The 20,052-nt window shown below is 43.3% G+C and overlaps 1 protein-coding gene across 1 annotated transcript; it reads right to left on the bottom strand.

Moving 5' to 3' along the window:
* Nucleotides 1-366: 366 nt before the first annotated feature.
* On the bottom strand, nt 367-19,332 carry SNAPC3 (small nuclear RNA activating complex polypeptide 3). Its single transcript, XM_069002044.1, has 9 exons — nt 19,024-19,332; nt 13,504-13,581; nt 12,179-12,263; nt 10,150-10,254; nt 9,497-9,646; nt 5,983-6,065; nt 4,592-4,756; nt 3,472-3,579; nt 367-1,807 (listed from the first exon to the last, which is right to left on the bottom strand). Exons 1-9 carry the CDS (start codon nt 19,260-19,262, stop codon nt 1,660-1,662), a joined length of 1,161 nt encoding a protein of 386 aa, XP_068858145.1. The 5' UTR covers nt 19,263-19,332; the 3' UTR covers nt 367-1,659.
* Between the last annotated feature and the right edge of the window lie 720 nt (nt 19,333-20,052).

Below are 20,052 nucleotides of genomic sequence, written 5' to 3'. Positions count from 1 at the left end.
TGCTGGGATGGATATTGTTTATAATTTTGTGCATAACAGCTGCCTTTGACCTCCAGGCCCAGTAACATTTGCTGCTTGTAAACCCTTCTTTCCTTGCACTATATCAAACTGTACAACTTCCCCATCTCCTACACTTTGCAGGTAATTTTTAGGGTTACTCCTTTTAATGGCAGTTCTATGGATGAATAAGTCTTCCCCTGTATCATCTCATGTTATAAATCCATAGTTGATTTTTACATTGTACCATTTCACAGTTCCTGTGATTTTCGTTGCTACAATTACTCCTATCACGTGCTTGCGTGTTTGTCATGGCTGCTTGTCCCGCATGGCCGCTGCCTCGCCAACTCCGACGTCTCGGTCGGGCCCTCGCGTTGCGGCTGCTCCGCGCCCTCTGAGCGGCGCTGCTCCGGCGCGTGTCTGGGCTCTGCGCGGCCCCGCGCCGCCATCGCCGCCGGCCCCGCGCCCTCCGAGCAGTTCTGCTCCGCCAACTCCACGCTGCTTTGAGAGCGGCCTCGTTTCAGCTCGGAGCTGCGCAGCTTCTCGTGTCGCTATGGAAACCGCTGCTTCTCTCTCTACAGGGCTCTCCGAGCCGTGAGCTCAGAGCGGGCTTCCACGCCGACCCCCGGTTCCTGGCTGCTCGTGGGGGCCGCCTCTCTGCTGCACGTGGCCCATGGCACCTGCAGCGCCTGCGGCATCGCTCCCTCACTCACGGTTGAGTGGCCGGGGACCCCGAGACAGGGATGGGGTCTGCGATAAGGTGCACGCTCCTGAGGGGGCTGGGCACATCCAGCACAGGCACCTCTGCCGGCACGGCTGCAGTCACGCACTCCTGGGATGGTGGCCACGCGGCCTCGGCCATGGGACTATGGCCATCCTTTGTTTTAGGGGTAATGGGACCATATAAATGCTCCTGAATAGCTTCACTGATCACGATGGATCCACACATGGGTTCAATCACTAATGCATGTTCTGTTTGATCCTTCATCTCCAACAAGATCTCGTGCCAAAAACACTCGTGATAAGCTCTAGGATTTTCAGGAGGACTAATATCAAAAAGTAAGTCTTGAGAAGTATAGAAGAAATTTTTGAAAAGCCAGTTAAAAAAGTGTTCTAGATCTCCCGGTTCCAATACTTTCTTGTTTTGTTGTTCAAGGATTTCTTTAACTTCTAGATACATTTTTTTCTGTGGCTCAGAGAGCCACATTTCCCACGATTCTTCCATAGTCCAGAGAGAATATCCAAACCAAGGTGAGAAGAGAGAGATCTAGAGTGGTTTTTACTCACGAGTTTCCTGTCCTTAGGGATCAGTGTCTTGCCAGCATTTCCCCACCATTTGTTACAGTGGGGATTACTGTAACACAGATATATCAAACCAGGAGTCCCGTGGAAAAGAAATATATATGGACAGATTCTTGCTAGATGTTTCAGAGATGTTTATTTCTCCAGCCGCATGGCCGGGGCTCTGCCGAGGAACTGCTACAGTCACGGACCCGAGGGTCCTTTGCCCACGCAGGGGAACACAAACCAACCCATGGGGAACGAGGCTGAGCAGGGGCAGGGAAACCCCGTGCCTCCCCCCAGGGCCCCTCTCCCAGGGCTACACGGCAGGGGGGAGACCCCAACAGTGGTTCACTAAATTCATCCTGGCGCATGTCAGTTTCAGTTGAAAATCCCAGGATCAACATAAGGATATGCAAGAAACTCTCCCAGTTTATTGCCTTCTGAATCGTAATGGAGCATCCGAAAACAAACATCACAGAAGAAACAAGGATCCTGTGGGGCCAGACTGTCTCTGTTGGTTACCCACCTGCAGGTTACAAAACACAAGTGTTTTTTCACAAGTGCAACACACTTGTGACAAATATCTCAACATTTTACTTAGGATTGGGGATGGCAGCAACAAACATCAGTAATAATTTCACGTAGACTAGGTACTACCTATATTGCGTATCTCTCATCCCAAGCATACAGCTCATTTCCAGACTTCACACCCATTCCATGTCAATCCCAGCAGCTACAGCAGCACTTCCTGAGAAACTCCTCAAACCTGTGTAGCTGGTACTGTGCATAAAAAAAACCCCCAGGAATCTTCTGTCTACCCTGAGACCATCGAAGTCATAAAAGATATATCTTCTCTCCCTTAATGCAAGAAACTGTGGTATGGAGCAGACATGTACTGACCCAAGCTCCTCTGAGTAATCAAAACCATTTAGGAGTCTAAAAGCAGGACCTGAACGAGGCAGACAAGATGAGGACTGCGGCACACTCCAGCAAGTACTGAAGTTAACATGAACACAAATTAATACATACAAGAAGGGCCTGCCATGTCACTGAGTAATTAATGCATGATAGCACTCAAGAGGCCACAACAGCTAAAGGCCTCCAGTGATTACAGATGCTATCTGCACAGATTAGAACAAAAAGGATAGCCAGCCAAAGCAGCTCTGCTGTCCATAGTTTAGCATGTCCCCACTTCAGCTTAGTGCTTAATCCTGGTTTTAATTTAATGCATTTACATCACCTCTGGTAATGCCCTCCCCATCCCATTTCTCCCCCATATTGACCCTTTGGCACCACCTCCCCTTATGGCCAAATGCCTCACAGATCACAGGCCCTTGTGAAAGCATCCTCAGGGCTCTGCTAGGAACACTAGGATGGACTCCCATCTCAAGGGGAATTGGCTCTTCGCATGATTCCAGGGAAGCCTTAAGGCCAAACAAGCAAGACAACAAGACACAGCTGCTGTGTCAAACAGAGGCTGAGAGCATAAGCTGTCCTGGGGGAAAAAAAGGCAACCAGTGTTTCTGCAAATAAATCATTCAGATCTATAAAATCAGGGAGCCTAGCCTAGTCTTTAGAGAAATTTCTATTGTTTATTGAAAGTCTGTCTCATATCTAAATTAATATCACTGAAGTGTATAAAGAGCACTAAATTCATATTCTGCTCTCTTAACTGCAGAAAATCACAAAGAGTTCCTTCAAGAACAGCTGCAGAGCACACAGTTTTCAGTAGAGGTTAGGAGTTTATGTGGGGAAAGTTACATGCCTTTTAAAAAGAGTTGGACAGATCTATACCTGCATAGATGCTAGATTAAACAAAAGCTCTGTATGATTTCTGGTAAATGAATTTGAAACTCGTATCTTGCAAAGGGGAAAAATGCAGCATTTTCCCCCAAAAGTAGGATTTCAAAAGGAATTGATAAGAGAGCCAAGCTCTAGGTATGCAAAAGAACATGAGCCAAATAATTGATCTTACTCATTTTAGCTCTTTTGAATCTCCTGAATCAACTCCAAATGAACACTACCTGCAGGAAGCCTTTTCCTGGTTAGAGAAAGGTCAGCTGCTTGAAGAGCAAATATTATTATTATGAAACACATACAGAGCTTTGATTTTTACTATTTTTTTTAAGTTAGTAGCAGCACCTAGAAAGACTTAATTAAGATGACAATAGGGTCAAGAACATAGCATACCTTGCTGTATACATTTTGCACACAAAGCATTTTCTGGTACATAGCCAATGCTTCTTGATTAGCAAGGGATATAGATTCCTGTCCAGACAGTCATCATGATGAATAAGCCTTGAGGGAAATAAGTAAATTCATACAATAAAGACTTTGCCATATTGAAATTTATCTGAACATAAGCATAGACACTGAAGACAAGACACAACTGAAATTCCCATGTAAACTATGACTAGATTTCTGCTTAACATTTCTTAACACAGGTGAAGATCTGGAGATAGCCTGCTAGTTGAACCATCTGTGGATTCTATGGTCACAAGTAAATTCAGTTTGTGCAGTAACTCAGAAGTCTTCAGACCATCTCCTTTCTGTGGTCTTTTTAAAGCTTTTATCTCCTATGCAGACAAACTAGCTATTGCCAGGTAAATCTTTAGAGGCTCATAAACCTGAGATCATCTACGTGCAACATCTATGCTTTTCTTTAGGTTGTGCTCCTTTTGGAAAGCACCATGTATTATCATGCATTGGTATATCAGGCTCCTAGGAACAGAAAATGACCTGCCACCCACTACAGACAGAGGAGTGCTCTCTCTAGTTATGTACTAAGTAAAGTGTACACAATAGTTCTACTGTTGATGTGGTTGCCACCTCACAGTCACTATCACCTTCTCCTTCTCTTCCTGGCCTATCCACCTCTGCCCACTATTTCCACTCTATTCTCTTTTCAGTTCCTGCCCCTCAGCTTCAAGTTCAAACTAATAGTCCAGATGAGCCCAGCCACAGCCTACAACATTCCACTCCCTGGTGCTCCAGTATGTAAATCTGCCACACATGTCTCTACATAGAAAGATCTTGACACTGTGGTTGCTGTTCCTGTTTGTTAACAGTCATACCACACTAATTAGAAAGCAGTCTTTGCATGCAAATTAAAAAGAAAAAAGCAAGGAAGATTACTCTTCTTCTTTCAGAGATACTCCCATATATATGGAAGAAAAACCCTGCAGAAGGCAGTAGAATAATCTTAAAGCAAATAAGTTAGTCTAAGAAACATTCAGCATTTAACAGCTGAAGTTCTCCAGAGAAGGCTTACTTTCAGTTGCCTAAGGACTCCCAAAGAATAGTAACGTACCTTATATCTGTGATTATAATGATGTGTTCACAGTTCCCTTGGTGGCAGTAAAGGTATGGAAAGCCAAGCTTGAGGGATAAATCATTAAATACATAGTCTTCCATCTTAACAGACTGAAGATTTTCATAGCCTCTGTCATGAGATTCTGACCACTCTATAATTGTTCTGAAAACAGAAAAGGCTATCAGCATAGCAAAGCTATGAACTGTGAATGCACAGAAAAAGATGCCTTGGGGGACATGCAAAACTCTTCACTGAGACACAGTTAAATGATGGAAATCAAAACAGTTCACAACATTTTGTAATAATTTAAGGTGATTTCACAGCACTACCACAACCCCATAAAACTGTGCACTGCTTTAGTGGAACATCTGCCTTTCAGTCCTCACCAGGCAGCTTCCTGAGGAGTTTTAGTCAGTGTATGCTCCTGATGGCACCCATCCAGGTCAGATTGTTCACAGCACAATACTTCTCAAGTAGTCCAGTAATTCAAGTTACTAGCAGGTCATTTTGCTCCCTTGGTCAATAACTTTGTTTTAAAGTACTGAAAAGCTTTTTTTATATTGTTTTTGTCAAGGAGGAACACAAAGCTGACAAGTGCAGTTACATCCAAAATTTAGCACTGGAAGGGCACTGGTCACTGTCAATTTCTTTTTGGCTTTTCAGCACACTCCTACACACAAGGCATCTAATTCTACAAGCTGTGTATGCTATGACAAGCCCTTCTATGAAGATCATTGTTGTTCAGAGACAGAAAGACAAGAAGTAAAATATTAATTTCCCTGAAGTCACATAGAAATCTGGCAGAACAACAGGGTCCAAACTCAGCTCTTCCATACCAGCCATTCTAAACATTTTGATCTCCTAAATCTCACTAGTGTATCAGCAAGACCATACTTCCTTAAAATCTCAGATTTCTTTTCTGAGCAGTCACACAGACCCTATGTTGACTTTACAATGAAGGCATTCAGCATATTTTCAAGACTGAGCGGGACAACCACAGCTGAGCTTGTTTTCTTTCTGACCCATCTTCTACCTCACAGGCAAGTCTTCGAATTGCCATCACAAGTAGGGAGGGCACTTAAAAAGCCAGTGCAAAATGGCACCTGTCACACAGAAATCCCATCTCAACAGAGCAAAACAGGATTTGCAGGTTAAAAACTGTATTCATACTCTTTTCAAAAGTGAAGCAAATGGAAGGAATAACTAGAGCAAGTAAAGTTAAACTTCTCTGTAAAAATCAATTAATCATAGAAAAACAGTAGAAAAAGTCCATTTCAGCTTCATATTCTAGACATTCCAGTATCTGAAACACCACAAGTTATGAACAAAATGAAACAAATTTTATGTTCCTTACTGTTTTCCTTAGTTAGCATCTACAAATACTGTACCTGCTCAGATCTCTGCACTCTGGGTATCTTTTATCATTATAGAAGATGCCTTCAAAATAGAAGAAGGCAGATTTGTAGAGATCCTGAGAGACAGAAAGAGAAGTCTCCATTAGTGTTACGAGAGATTAAACACCTTAAACAAGAACATGTCAAAAATCCAAGCATTTTAAGTATCTAAATTATATTGAGATATCATTCTACAGGTGTCTAAGAAAAGTTCTGCTCTGATTGTAGATGCTGGTGTGACAGCTAGGCTCATATGGTTGCCAGCTATGCAGCTACCCTGCTGATACTGCTCTCAAGCCATTACAGGCTACTTGAGTGCTCTTCTCTTATTTTTGTCCCCATCGTACTAGTTATGGACTTCTACAAAAACACAGAACAAGAACATAAGCATCACTGCCCAAATTCAGTAATTGCAAGGCACTGACTTTAAAAAAAGAATAATATTTTAAAAATTTAGCAAGATGCAGTGCGTTGACTTTGGGTGGCTCCCAGATACCTATCCAGCTGCTCACTTCTCTTTCTTAACAGGACGGGGGAAACAAAAGACAGGCAAGCTCATGGGCTGAGATAAAGGCAGCTTAATGAGAAAAATGCAAAGGCAGCATGCAGAAGCAAAGCAAAAAACAAAGGAGATTTATTCCCTATTTCCCATCAGCAGGTGATGCTCAGGCATTGGAATAAGCTGCTCCACGAAGTGGTAAAATCAGCGTCCCTGGGAATGTTGAAAAGATGTGTGAATGTGGCACTTGGAGATACGGTTTAGAGAACATGGTGGCAGCAGGTTAATGGTTAGCTCAGCTTATGGAGTTGGTTTGGCATCTGGTGACTCTTGCACTGCTGGTAGAACTACCATAAACTATTAATTATATTTGATAGAGGAGAATGTTACAAATGGACTGTCTACATGTGACAAACTTTGTAATTAAGGGAGCATTTTGAAGGATAATAAGATTTTCTTGTGAGACACTAGCAGTGAGATAACTGGACCTTCCAGAATTGCATCTGTCTTGTTTATACAGATGTGACCAGGAAGTGCTCTCATGTGACAGTTGTGTGTGAGTGTGCACATATGTGTGTGCAGGGGACAAGACTTCAATAATTCTCTGTCATTTCAGTGAAAAGTACTTTGTGCTCTGATCAAGTGCACAAAGACTGGCTGGAATGGAGTTAACTTAACCTCACAGCAGCCCTTCTGGTGCATGCTCTGCATTTTTGGCAAGGGGGAGTAGATGATACACCAGTGTTTTGGCTACTGCTGAGCAGTGGTTGCACAGCTTCAAGGCTGTCACTTCAAGTCTCCCCAAGACCAGTGGGCTGGGGCTGGGTCAGAGGCTGAGAGGGAATGTAGCTGGACAGTTGACCCAAACTGATCCAAAGTCACATGATGCTGCACTCAGCAATAAGAGCTGGAGGAAAAGAGGAAGGGGTGGTTCACGGGGAAAGCATTTGTCTTCCAAAGCAGCCACTATGGATGCTGAGGCCCTGCTTCCCATGAAGTGGTTAGAATAGAATCATAAAATCGTTAATGTTTAAAAGACCTCTAAATCATCAAGTCCAACCATTAACCCAGCACTGCTGTGTTCACCACTATGCTGTGCCCCAAATGCCACATCCACACATTTTTGAACACCTTCATGGATGGTGATTCAATTACTTTCCTGGGTAGCCTCCAATGTCTGACCACCCTTGCAGTGAATAAATGTTTCATAGTATCCATTCCATCTAAACCTTCTTTGGTGCAACTTGAGGCTGCTTCCTCTCATCCTATCTCTTGCTACCCAGGAGAACTGACCCCCTACCTGGCTATACCGTCCTCACCCTCCTTTCAGATAGTTGCAGAGAGTGATAATGTCTCCCTTGAGCCTCCTTTTCTCCCTCAGCCACTCTTCAAGGACTTGATAAAGATTTTCCCTATTTATTCTAAATGGGAAAACCATGGACAATCAGGTACCCTCCATCACCAGACCAGTCTGGGGATGCTCATTTGTGCCCAGAGGTCTCTTTGAGCTATTAACTCTAGGCTGTCAAAACACAGGAAAAGCACACACCAGGACCAAAGACATGGCTTCTCAGATGACCTGCACAAAGACACAGTGGTAGGAATGTGTTTTACATTCAGACTCTTCAATTAATTTCTGTCTGTTACCATTACCTTCTCCGCTGCTGACACAAAACAGGATGGAGTGGCTGATACACCAGATGATCCTGTTGCCAGTCAGAGGGCTCTTAACAGCCCAGAGAAATGGGCCAACAAGAACTTGGTGAGGTTGAGCAAGCAGAAGTGGTCTTTCCCTTGGGGATAAAGAAGCTGATGCTCCACTCTGTGCTGGGGGCCACTCAGCTGGAAAGCAGCTAGGCAAAAAGGATCCTGACGGATCCCAAACTGAACATGAGCCAATGTGTTCTTGCAGCAAAGACAGCAGATGGAGCAGATGGGATCCTGTGCTGCACTAGATGAAATACTGCCAGCAGGTCAAGGGAGGTGATCCTTCAGTTCTCCTCAGAACTAGTGAGGCCATAACTTAAGTCTTCTCTTCAGTTCTTGGCTACTCAGTGTAAGAGAGACATGGACATACTAGAGAAAGAGTCCCACAAGGGCCATGAAGATGAAGGGGCTGCAGCATCTTTCCTAAAAGGAGTGGCTGAGAAAGTGATAACCCTGAAGAGAAAGCTCAGGTAGGGGAATCTTACTAACACACACAATACCTCTAGCAAGGGTGCAAAGAGGATGGAGCCAGGCTCATTTTAGTGGTGCCAGGTGACAGGATCAGAGTCAATAGGCACAAACTGAAACACCTGCAGTTCCTCCTGAACCTCAAGAAACACTTCTTTACTCTGAACATGACTGAACACTGACACAGGTTGTCCAGGGAGGTTGCGCAACCTCCATCCTTGGAGATATGCAAAAAAAGTCAGGACATGGTCATGGACAACCAGCTGTAGGTGGCCTTGCATGAGTGGAGGGGGTAGACCAGATGACCTCCACAAGTCCCTTTCAACCTCAACCATTCAATCATATGACATATATTATATGTCATACAATATATGATTAATTTCAGTATTTTCAACTAGACAACTTGTTTTGCTCATATCCAAAGAGTACCTGGCAACTTTGGGAGAGAAGAATAATCTTCATCTCTACTTTTGACCAGCACCCAGTTGCAAACAACAAAGCATAGGGGGATGGTTCTACATTTAGCTATTACCTCTGGTGTTTCAGAATATAGCTCAAAATAAAATCAGTCCACAGTGATATATCCATGCAAAACTCACTGCTAGTGTTTCTATTTTCTAGCAATAGCAATGATGATGTTTTTTGTGGCATCGCACAAAACAGATCACCTTGGTAATGCCGTTACGAAGTATTTACCTGCAGTGCAACCAACAGGCAGAACTAGTGCAGCTGAATTTAGGGCTGAAGAAAAAAACAACAAAACAAAATTCTACCTCCCTCTCTTTGTTTGCAAGGCTCCTATACATGTAGAGGGTTCCACACAGAAAGTTTTACCTTGCTGATATGCTCTGGTGCTTGATCTGGCTGACTGCTGAACTCACCACCTATCTGGAGGTCACTGACGCAGGAAATCGAGTCTCTCAGCTCAGTGAGCTTCTGGCTGCCCAGTACAAGGACCGTTTGGTAGGGTTTGTGATCTTTATGCTACAAAGAACACAGCATACAAACTTCAGATAAATTATAACTTGTCAGCCTTAGCACTGCTCTTCATTTGACAGCTTAAGGTCATTACTGGTAGCATCTGGCACATCACTTCTCTGAAAGCATCTTGCCATAGCCTCTCCTAAGACTGACATTTATTAGTTTCATTCAGAAACTCAAAAGTTACATTCTCCATTGGAAAGTGCAGGAAAGTCAGAGCTCACTTATCCCAAATCCAGAAAGAGTATTTTAGTTTTCATGCATTTAGTTTCAGATTTTGAGCTTTCTGTAAAATAAATTAACTACTGAGTAATTACTGTAAAAGTTTTGTTATGTAAACTGCTAACAGAATGAAGCCAGATTCTGAAAAAGCCTTAAGAAATTGCCAGAGTTTAAGGGTTTACCACATGTCTTCAATGGACTCACCTATTTAAACTGCTTGGGAGAGCAAGGTATTACCTGAATAGGAAAGAATCAGAATACTAGCCAGAGAATTTCATACTAACCTTCTGAAATATAACAGGATAAAAGATGTTCAGAGTTAAAAGAAGTTCTCCTTCCTCAATTAGATCTGTTGGATTGTCTGGCCTCTTTCCAGTTGCATGTGACTCCTGGAAAAATATACACACATATACGTATATATATTATATTGGCAACTAAACACACATATATATATGTATGATAGACCCTGGGTAACAGTCCAAGAAAGGCTGAGAAATGCTAACTCATTTTGACTATGTAACCTTCTGAATTGAAAACAGCTTCCTTCCTCCAAGGTGGAAAAGTGAGAAACTGCTCTAATTACTGACTTCAAGCATGTTCCTTCATTTCTCAGCTTTGTTGCAAGATAGCTGGCTATTGAGAGGCCCTGCATAAAGGAATTAGAGGCTGCTGTCATTCTGCCCTCATGGAAACCAGCAGCTACCAACTTTCACCCCTTAGTGCTTTGAAATGGTCTTTGAATGCTTTCATATGTAAAGGGGGATTGCAACACTCAACTTGGGAAACACTGACCTAGAAAATATACACAGAATGAAGCATATGAAAATTACAGTTAGTGCAACACTTCCTCTTATTGGGGAAGCTAGACATAGCTGGAAGCCACAATTTCTCCAAAATCCAAACCCAAAACCTAGCACTGCCCTTGCCACAGTACTGTGTTTTAGAAGAGAAGTAAATGCATCCCTACATTGCCATACTGCTTCTTGTTTAAGACATAGCCCAGCTGTGAGAATGAGGGAGGGTGCTTTTCTGTGGCAGTTTCCTCCTTTTCCAACAAATCAAGAGAGAATACTTCCTGCACAAACACTTCCCACCAGCAGAGTATTCTTCAGATTTAGTAACAGGAACTTGTACTCCTCTGAGACGTCAGAGATACTTGTGCTCTCTGCCTTGCATCTGCCCTCTTCATGTGATACATCCCAAACTCATGTTTCTTACTGCTCTCCTCCTGTACAGAGGCACTGCGGCCCCACAGAATCACAGCTCTGACACAGCTCGCTTAAAGAATGCAATAAATGACCATGTGCTCATTCTTCAGTAATAGTAGTACGACACCACTCACTGAAACCCTTTATGAAGGTTTCTGTTGCTAATATTTTCTCAGATATTCCCCAGGCTAAGAGCCCAGCAGACTAGTTGCATCATGTTGTTTACATAATGTGCCTGGGTCTGTGAACAGCTGAAACATGATAACTCATGACAGACCAGGAAACTTCAAGGGGAAAAAATGTCTAATAGTCACATGAGGTTCTTTCCTCACTACACTTCTGTCCCTAATTTTTGAAGCAGTTCATGGCTTGTTCAAGCCATGGACTCCAGCACTTCAGTGTCCCTGGAAGAGTTCAAAGAATGTGTGTATGTGGTGCTCAGGGATACAGTTTAGGGGTGGATTTGGCAGTGTTAAGGTAATGGTTGGGCTCAATGATCCTAAAGGTCTTTTAACCTTAATGATTCTATGAACATATATGAAATGAGGTTTTGCTGTTTAGGACTTTAATGGCTGTGAAGAAATAATTTTTTTAAAAAGTACTAAACATAGTTTAAAATTTCCAATAAGGCTTTTGAGGGGCTGATGACTACACTTTTGGTTCCTGGCAGTTCAGAATGGCTGAAAAACTTGGGTTACAAAGCTCAGAATTAGGAATTTACTGCCACTGTGCTGCTACTGTCTTCTTTCAGCCCTATAGAAACTAGCTCACAGTCATTCACACACTGAAGCTTAGTTTCCAACACTGGACTCCAGGAGCAAAAACATTACACTTTTTGTCTAGCTCTAAGTTCACAGCACTTAGAAAAAGCAGTCATATAGTGGTAATGAGCTGGAGTTCCTCCTTAACTTCCTCCAGTATTAACAGACAATTAAGAGCAGACTTCCTGTCCTATCTTTCTATAAAATGTCTTTATCTTTAATCATTACCTGCAAACTTGAATCTGCAAACATTTACAGGGTACATTTCATAGTGGTGAATAGAAGAGCAGCCAGAAGTTGGATTTTGGCTGTCTTGAGATCCTATGAGATGACAGGCAACTTACCATCTCATAGGTAAGAGTTTCTTGTCTGCAAGCCCGATCCACAATAATTGTTTCTTCTCTCCTCTCTAAGTTCTTCTTTCTAATTCTGAGGGACAGGAACACAAGACAAAATTTTATTTAACAATTGCCATATAGAATTTCAAGAATTTAATATTTTTAAATGACACAAGCTACTATAGAGCAGCTTTCAAAGAGCAGGATTCCTGCCTGTCTTAGTGGGACAGACTAACTTAAAATACTCATCTCCTGACTCTCATAAAACCTGATAGTACACAGGCCAGCTTGTGGATTTCAGCTTGTGGGTTTCTTCCCCCTTATGTACAAATAACAGGTTGTTTGTGAGCAGTTTTACACTCACAAGAAAACACAGCAAAATGTTGTTTGAAGAGGCTGTCCTAGGGCAGAACACTTTGCAACCTTTGAGGAAGGTGTTTCAACAATTCCTTCTACTTTAAAAAAGTTGAATTCACATTCAAGCAAAACACAAGGAAAGAAACAACCCACAAATATTCTTTTTCAGCCCCATAGCACAGACACTTTAAAAAAACCCCAAAACAAACCTTCATTATCATTTGTAGAAGAAAGAGTACCGTAAGTAAAATACCTACTAAAATATAGGTATTCAACCACTGCATGAACACCAAATCCTTAACATCCAGGACAAGTTTACTGATCCTCCTAAGGATTTTCAGTAACAATCAGGCTTAACACTGATCACAGTCTAAACACATTTCTTTATATTAGTATTATGTAAAGTACAGCAAATGTCTGAACTGGACAAGCATGAGTTCCAAGTTTGCTAAGTGATAGAAACCTAACATATATTGATTAACCTCTGAAATGAACCAGTAGAATCAACAAATTCTATGAACAAAACAAAATTCAACAAAACAGAGTAGGTTCAGATAAAGAAGTTATCTGGATACAGCATCGGCACTTAGGCTGTTACAGTGTGAATGTGAGTTACTAAAGGTATGAGACACAGATTTTTTTGGAGGAACCTCACACACATGATTATCAGAAGGTCCCTGCACACTCCAAACTTAGGCACTACTTCAGAAGCAACTACATTCAGAAATCCTTTTCGAATAAGAAAGATGGCATATTCTGTATATATCAATAAAATATTCCTAAGCAACATTCAAGCAGAAGACTCAACCAATGACCCCATAATAAGCTGGTGTTTCTGCCTTTACAGTATTTTTTACGGTGCTCCAGAAAGTACACCACTGCCTGTAAAGGAAACAAGCAGACAGCTGTACTTCTGTGTTGATTTTCCACCCCACCCCAAATAAGGGTACCGTGAGAACACTGTAACAGCATACCGAAGAGTGAGCAGACTGCTATCTTCAGGAATAACATCTGGGTCCTCTTCTTTTTTAGAAGACATTAACATATCAATGCTAGAACAATAAGAAAATATCAGATAGAATCACAGAATCATAGAACAGTTTGGGTTGGAAGGGACCTTAAAAGATCATCTAGTTCCACTCCCCCCAGCACCATTGGCAGGGACACCTTTCACTGGACCAGGTTGCTCAGGGGTCCATCCCACCTGGCCTTGAATGCTTCCAGGGATGGAGCACCCACAACTTCTCTGGGCAACCTTCTTCCAGTGCCTCACCATTCTACACAGTAAGGAATTTCTTTCTGATATCTAATCTAATGTAAATCTAGAGCTATCCCCTTTGGACATGGCAGCGGTTTCTCAGTCTGGGAAGTATAAGAGGCAGCAGCCTAGAGGTGGTTTCACCACCTGGTCCCATTTATGGGTTCCCATTTTAGGTTGTGCATGGCAGCACACCAGATTCAGAGGAATCATACATGCATTCCTTCCTCTGCCGTCCTTCCCAGAAGCATCTTGCATTAACCACAAAAGAATTTTATCCAGCTTAAAAATAGTCTGAGGAAAAAAATATTTAAAACAGAGAAGTATCACCTGCTTTGAATCAGACTTGATTGCTTTTGTCTCTCCACTTTTGCAGACTATACAAAGGCAGGGCTTACACCAATACCTTAAGTCCATGCAGTTTGAATCCCAGCAAACTCTTGTGCAAACCCATCTCTTTATGGGACAAACCTACCACTGGTGAAGTCCAGGAAAAACTTTTGAACGGTACCATTTATTCTCAATAACATCTGTGATTTCATTATACTCTTTTTCATTATAATTGTACAACATTCCCCATGTCAACAATAATATCGCTGTAGTAATGAGTAACCATTTGGAGTGGAACTGCATAGGAATACAAAGTAATTGAGAAATAGAAGTCTGGAATCAATTGTTATCAGGGGACAACAAGCAAAAGTCAGAGATAAAATTTGGTTGTGGACAGATGGCTTTGTTCTGATGAGCCAAAAGTCACTCTGTATAGACAGTAATTTGAATTTACTGTTGTTTAGTTACTTACCATCAAGCATCATAAAAAGCTTTAAACTTTCTGTTTTACAGTTTTCATCTCAAACAGACAATAATTTTTTAAGTTACTGAGAAAATGGAATTCTTTCAGAAGCACCATTTTTAAAGGAACTTTGCAGCAATTAGCCACAACCTCCTGGAAACAGAATGAACCTTATTCCTAGATTCCCACTTGAGGAAGTGGTGGCAGAGACAACCAAGTGAATCCTGTGTCAAGTGTAGACTGAAACACGCTGAGAAACAGTAATTTAACTAACACAAAGATGGAGAACAGTGCTTTGGGGAACACAGTTCAAGCATTAGCTATTTAGATGGGGCTGTTCTCCAGGCAGCATAGAGCCATGTTATGAACAGCCCACATAATCAAGTAAATGATATCCCCTGACAGATAAATCAACTCACAACTGACTCTTTCTGTAAAACTGACAACATGACCAAATTATTTATCCAAGGTCCTTCAGCACATGGATCAATGATCTCATTCACCAAAGAGCCCAAGTCACTTGAATACGTACCATTTTGAGGAAATTACTTTGTATTCAGTTCTTTAAACACCATAGGATCTGAAAATGTCTATTACCTACCATTTCACTTGCATCAAAGGTGACAGTTTCCCATTTCCCTTCTGCGTGAGAACCCACCAACAATATGTCAGAACTCACTAACAATACTTGTGCTTTTCTTTCTTCCCATAGCCCTAGGTGGGATCTCTGGCTGTAGTATCCACACCATGCCCATTAATTGCCGGACTCAGGGAAAAAGCTAACATCCCCAGAAAAGCTGCTACAGATACTGTATAAAATAATGGACATAAAAGCTGCTTCCTCTTTTTCCTTGTAAAGACAGAAAGGTGGCTAAGTGTAAAGGGAACCCCTGACAAGTTCCATGGAACCTTGCAAGCACTGATACTGCCATTTCTCACTCCTGAAAAGTCAGAAACCCTCAACTTCTACAGGAAAAGCAGAGAGCTTTTTTAGTATTAAAATTCAGTCTAATAATTAATTACATACGTCATTGTATCACACGCATTGATGTCTTGAAATGCTTTGCTGTATGGCCTTACGCACAAGCCATGGTGGAACTCCCCCTGTGTAACTCCACTACTGCCCGTGGAATCACATACGCAATACTTGGTCCATGGTCCTGAGGAAACCAGGCTTTACAAAATGGAAGTATATGCTGATCCCCCCAGAAATTAAGGCTAAGTCAGTGTCAGACACCTCAGACACACAAGTGCATGCAATACAGAGTTTGCACTAGCAACACCTCACTCCTGACAGCCACAAGCTTGGGATCCTCCTGTGTCCCCACAGAGACTATTCCCTGCGTGCACAAGAAATTCACTTGGTGCACACGGTTACAGTAGAGGAGAAAACACTGGCCACGCTGTTTAATGGAAACCAAGGGGAAGTGCAGGACAGTGATGAGGAACAATAGTTGAAAGTGTAACTTGAAAAAAACAAAATGCAAAGTGCCATATGAATTTATGTTCCCTAGAAAGAAATATTAAGGTGATCAGAAATAAGAAGGCCAAAGACATCTCTCTGAAAATGCAGACATGGAAACAGAACTACCAATGAAGCCTTTAATCACTGCGACTTTACTTTTCCCAGAATAGTCTAGCAGCACAATGAGTCTTCTCAGTTTCAGAAATTCAAAGATATTTTAATATTTGGCCTGATACTTCAGAATAAGCAGATACAGTATCCATATTACTCTTTATATTGCACATATTTTAAAGGCAGTACTTTCATCACCTTTGAGACACTAATACCACAAGACCCCAGATACTAATACGTTAAGACGTTAATGCTAGCTTAATGCAGCTTTATAACACGTCCCTAGAGATATTTACAACTACCTCTTCAAATAAAACAAGAAGATGAATAAGGCTGAAGCGGAATAAGGTACCTGCAAGCCTCACCTCTCTTGACCTACCTAAAACCCACAGTGATTTGAGGCTTAGCCTGACCTACACACGCACGCAACAAATCACACAAAAGACAAAACAGGGTAACATAACTCAGCATCTCCAACATTGAAGGACTTCACTCAAGCACCAATTATGAATACGAAGGTAAACTTCTTTGCTCACAGACTGCAGAGACATTTGAACAAAACCTAGAACTTTACTCTTTTGACACCTTGGTTATCTAAGAGAATTACTGATGGCATCTTCTAGATAAGGACACAGTTTTACAGCTATTTAAGATCTGATGAAAACACAAGCAATCTCTAGAATGATTATTGGCATACAACTTGAGCAATATGCAAGGTATTCTTACTGAGTCAAATGAAAGTGATTGACGATGCAAATTTTTCCCTGCATTCTGTTCACAGGAATGTATTACAGGAAGAAAACAGAAAATAATAATAAAACAAAAACAAACAAACAAAACAATGACAAAAAACCAAACCAACAAATAAACAAAAAAAAAACCAACAGAACAAACTAAAAGTAAACAACACCACCACCACAAAAACCAACCAACCAACCAACCAAAAAACCCCCAATAACCCACAAGGCACTGGACGCCCAAAGAGTTAAATAACATTTAAACATACCATTTCTCCTCAACAGAAGACCCTAAATCATCAGGAACACTTAAATGTATGCTATGTCACTACTCTAAAAAAGATTTAATGATGGGTATTGAAAAACTTCATCCTGAATACACGAAAGATTCTCTCAATCCAACACTATTTTTAGAACAGATGTAGGGATATCCACAACCTCCCGTCTCTCTTCTACCCAAAGAAAAGCTACTTAATTTCACAATTTTCCTTAGAAGTAGTTTACAGTCAGAAAAATGTGTCTTTATATCCATTATGTGTTCATTTCAGCACTTACAAAGTTATATTTACACCAATAAATAAATGTGATCCCAGGACATCATAGAACAGATCTTGGTGTAGCCCGGTGTTCTCATATCTCCTCAAGACAGGAATATGAGCAGCTCAGAGCAGGTGGGTGAAAGTGATCAGAGGTAGCGACTTGAAGTTCGCCAATGCTAAGGAGAGACTCAAGAGGCTAGGACCTCTTAAATTTATTTATTTAAAAGCAAAAGCACAGAGATTACAGATTGGGATTTCCAGCCTGAACAGGGGAAAGGTCACACCAGGATGTGCATGTTCAGCTTCATTCTCCTGCAAAGCCAACAAACAGCTGCCACATGATCAGTTCTCTCCCCATTATACATCACCAGTCCTTTTTCTCTTTCCCAAATGACCACTGCTCACAGTACACTCAGCCTCAAACAGCATTGCTCTGTAACACAAATGCAAAACTGCAAATGAAGACAGCAAGTGAAACGCAGAAGTGGTAAACTGAAGAAAGCAGAATAGAAGAAAAAAGCAGAAGGAATGTAGGGAAAAATACAGAAACCACAGGAAAAACTCCTTGGAATTCAAATGAAAACAGCAACAAAGACTCAGGCAACAAAGTTGCCAGAGAGAATAAGGCACAGCACAGGAGCAATCACCTATACTGGAAGAGCTTACAGAGTAATTGTCACAGCTTCTGCCACACCAGAATACATTTTTTTAAACCAACATCATCCTCTATTTTTACTAAGTCTAGTAATGCTAAAAACTTATGCTGGTCACCAGAACTGTGACAGCTGAAGCACAAAGCTATACAGATAGGAACTGAACTCTGGCATGTCTTCCTTACTGATCGACTACAGGTAAGTCACCAAGTGTGACGCTTTCTACAGAACTACTGCCTGAAATCAGGTCTTTTCTACAGGTGAATGACAATTCTCACTATCCACGTGACCTGAAAGCCTTCCAGCTATAGCGTGTTAGATGCTGCTGCTAATTCAACCCCCTCAAAGCACTTGCATAGCTCTGACTTCACCACCAGTCCTGAGAAAAATAAGTCAGTTGAGGCCAAGGACCAAGAGGTGCTCGGCAGGTACTAAATGCTGCCAGCTACCTGAACTACTCTAAATGATGCTTTTAAGGGATTCAAACTAAAAGAGAGTAGGCTTGAATTACTACTGGGAAGAAGTTCTCTGCTGTGAGGGTGGTCAGGCACTGGAACAGGTTGCCCAGCGTTGTGGATGCCCCATCCCTGGTTGTACTCAAGGCTAGGCTGGATGGGGCTTTGAGCAACCTGCTCTAGTGAAAGGTGTCCCTGCACATGCCATGGGGCTATATGGCCTTTAAGGTCCATTACAACCCCCTGACAGTCTAGGATTCTGTATTTACCCGGGAAATAGAAACAAAACACGTGCCACACACCCGGAAGAGGCTGCTCTGGAGCGGTTTTGCCCGAACACCTCCCACCTCTCTTGAGGAACCGCTGCGGCATCCGGCGACAGCGCCAGCCACCTCCCCCGCACCAGCGCCGAGCCGAGGCCACCGGCGTCCCCCTCACACCGGAGCCGCAAATCCCGGCCGGGAGACAGCCGGGCTTCCTCACCTGCAGACGGCGCGCAGCTCGGCCGCCGTACCCGGCGCGCAGCCCAGCGCCGCCGCCACGGCCGCGTCCTCCTCCTCCTCCGCAGCCGCCTCCGCCGCCAGCGAGAGGTCGGGCGGCCCCAGCAGCCGCCGCCAGCCGCGGCCCAGGGAGCCCACGCGGAACGCGCGCGTGTACAGTTCCGCCGACTCGTAGTCGGGCGCGGCCGCCTCCGCCATGGCCGCCGCCATGGCCGCCGCCATGGCCACCTGTCACGATCCGGCCGCCTCCGACCGCCGCCGCCACACGCGTCACGGGCCGCGGCGGCGCGGCGGGGCGGTGAGGCGGGGCGGGGCGGGGCGGTGGCGGGACGGGGCGGGGCGGAGCGCGGCGGGGCGGGGCGGAGCGCGGGGGGCGGGGCGGAGCGCGGCGGGGCGGGGCGGAGCGCGGCGGAGCGGGGCGGAGCGCGGCGGAGCGGGGCGGAGCGCGGCGGAGCGGGGCGGCGAGGCGGAGCGGGGTGGCCCCAGCCCGCGGGCGGCCGGGAGTGGGCGGTGCCGCGTGACTGCGAAAGCGGCCGCGGAGGTTGTCCTAGCAGGCGGGAAAGAGCGGACAGCTGGGGAGAAAACAACTCCCAAAAGCAAAAAACCAAACAAAACACACACCACCCCCCGAAAATAATTTCTCAGTTAATTAAAAAACGCACCGCGTCCATTGTTTTACAGCGGTACAAACACTTTCACACAGAATCACAGAATCTGAGTTGGAAAAGACCTCTGAGATGTCTGAGTCCAACCTATGATCGAACCTTGTCATCTAGACCACCAAAACTAAGTGCCACATCCAGTCTTTACTTAAACAGCTCCAGGGACAGTGACTCCACCACCTGCCTGGGCAGCCTATTCCAATGCCCAATTAACCTTGCTGTTAAGAAATTCTTCCTAATGTCGAACCTAGACCTCCTCTGGCACAGCTTAAGATGGTCCTCTTAAGATAAACAGAATTGCCCAATCAAAATTTATAAAGAAATAACATTTATCATGTGACCGAAGTATC

Source organism: Aphelocoma coerulescens (assembly GCF_041296385.1).
Source record: "Aphelocoma coerulescens isolate FSJ_1873_10779 chromosome Z unlocalized genomic scaffold, UR_Acoe_1.0 ChrZ, whole genome shotgun sequence".
Lineage (NCBI taxonomy): Eukaryota > Metazoa > Chordata > Aves > Passeriformes > Corvidae > Aphelocoma > Aphelocoma coerulescens.
Note: the sequence above shows the minus strand (reverse complement) of the source record. Positions and strands in the feature narration are given on the sequence as shown.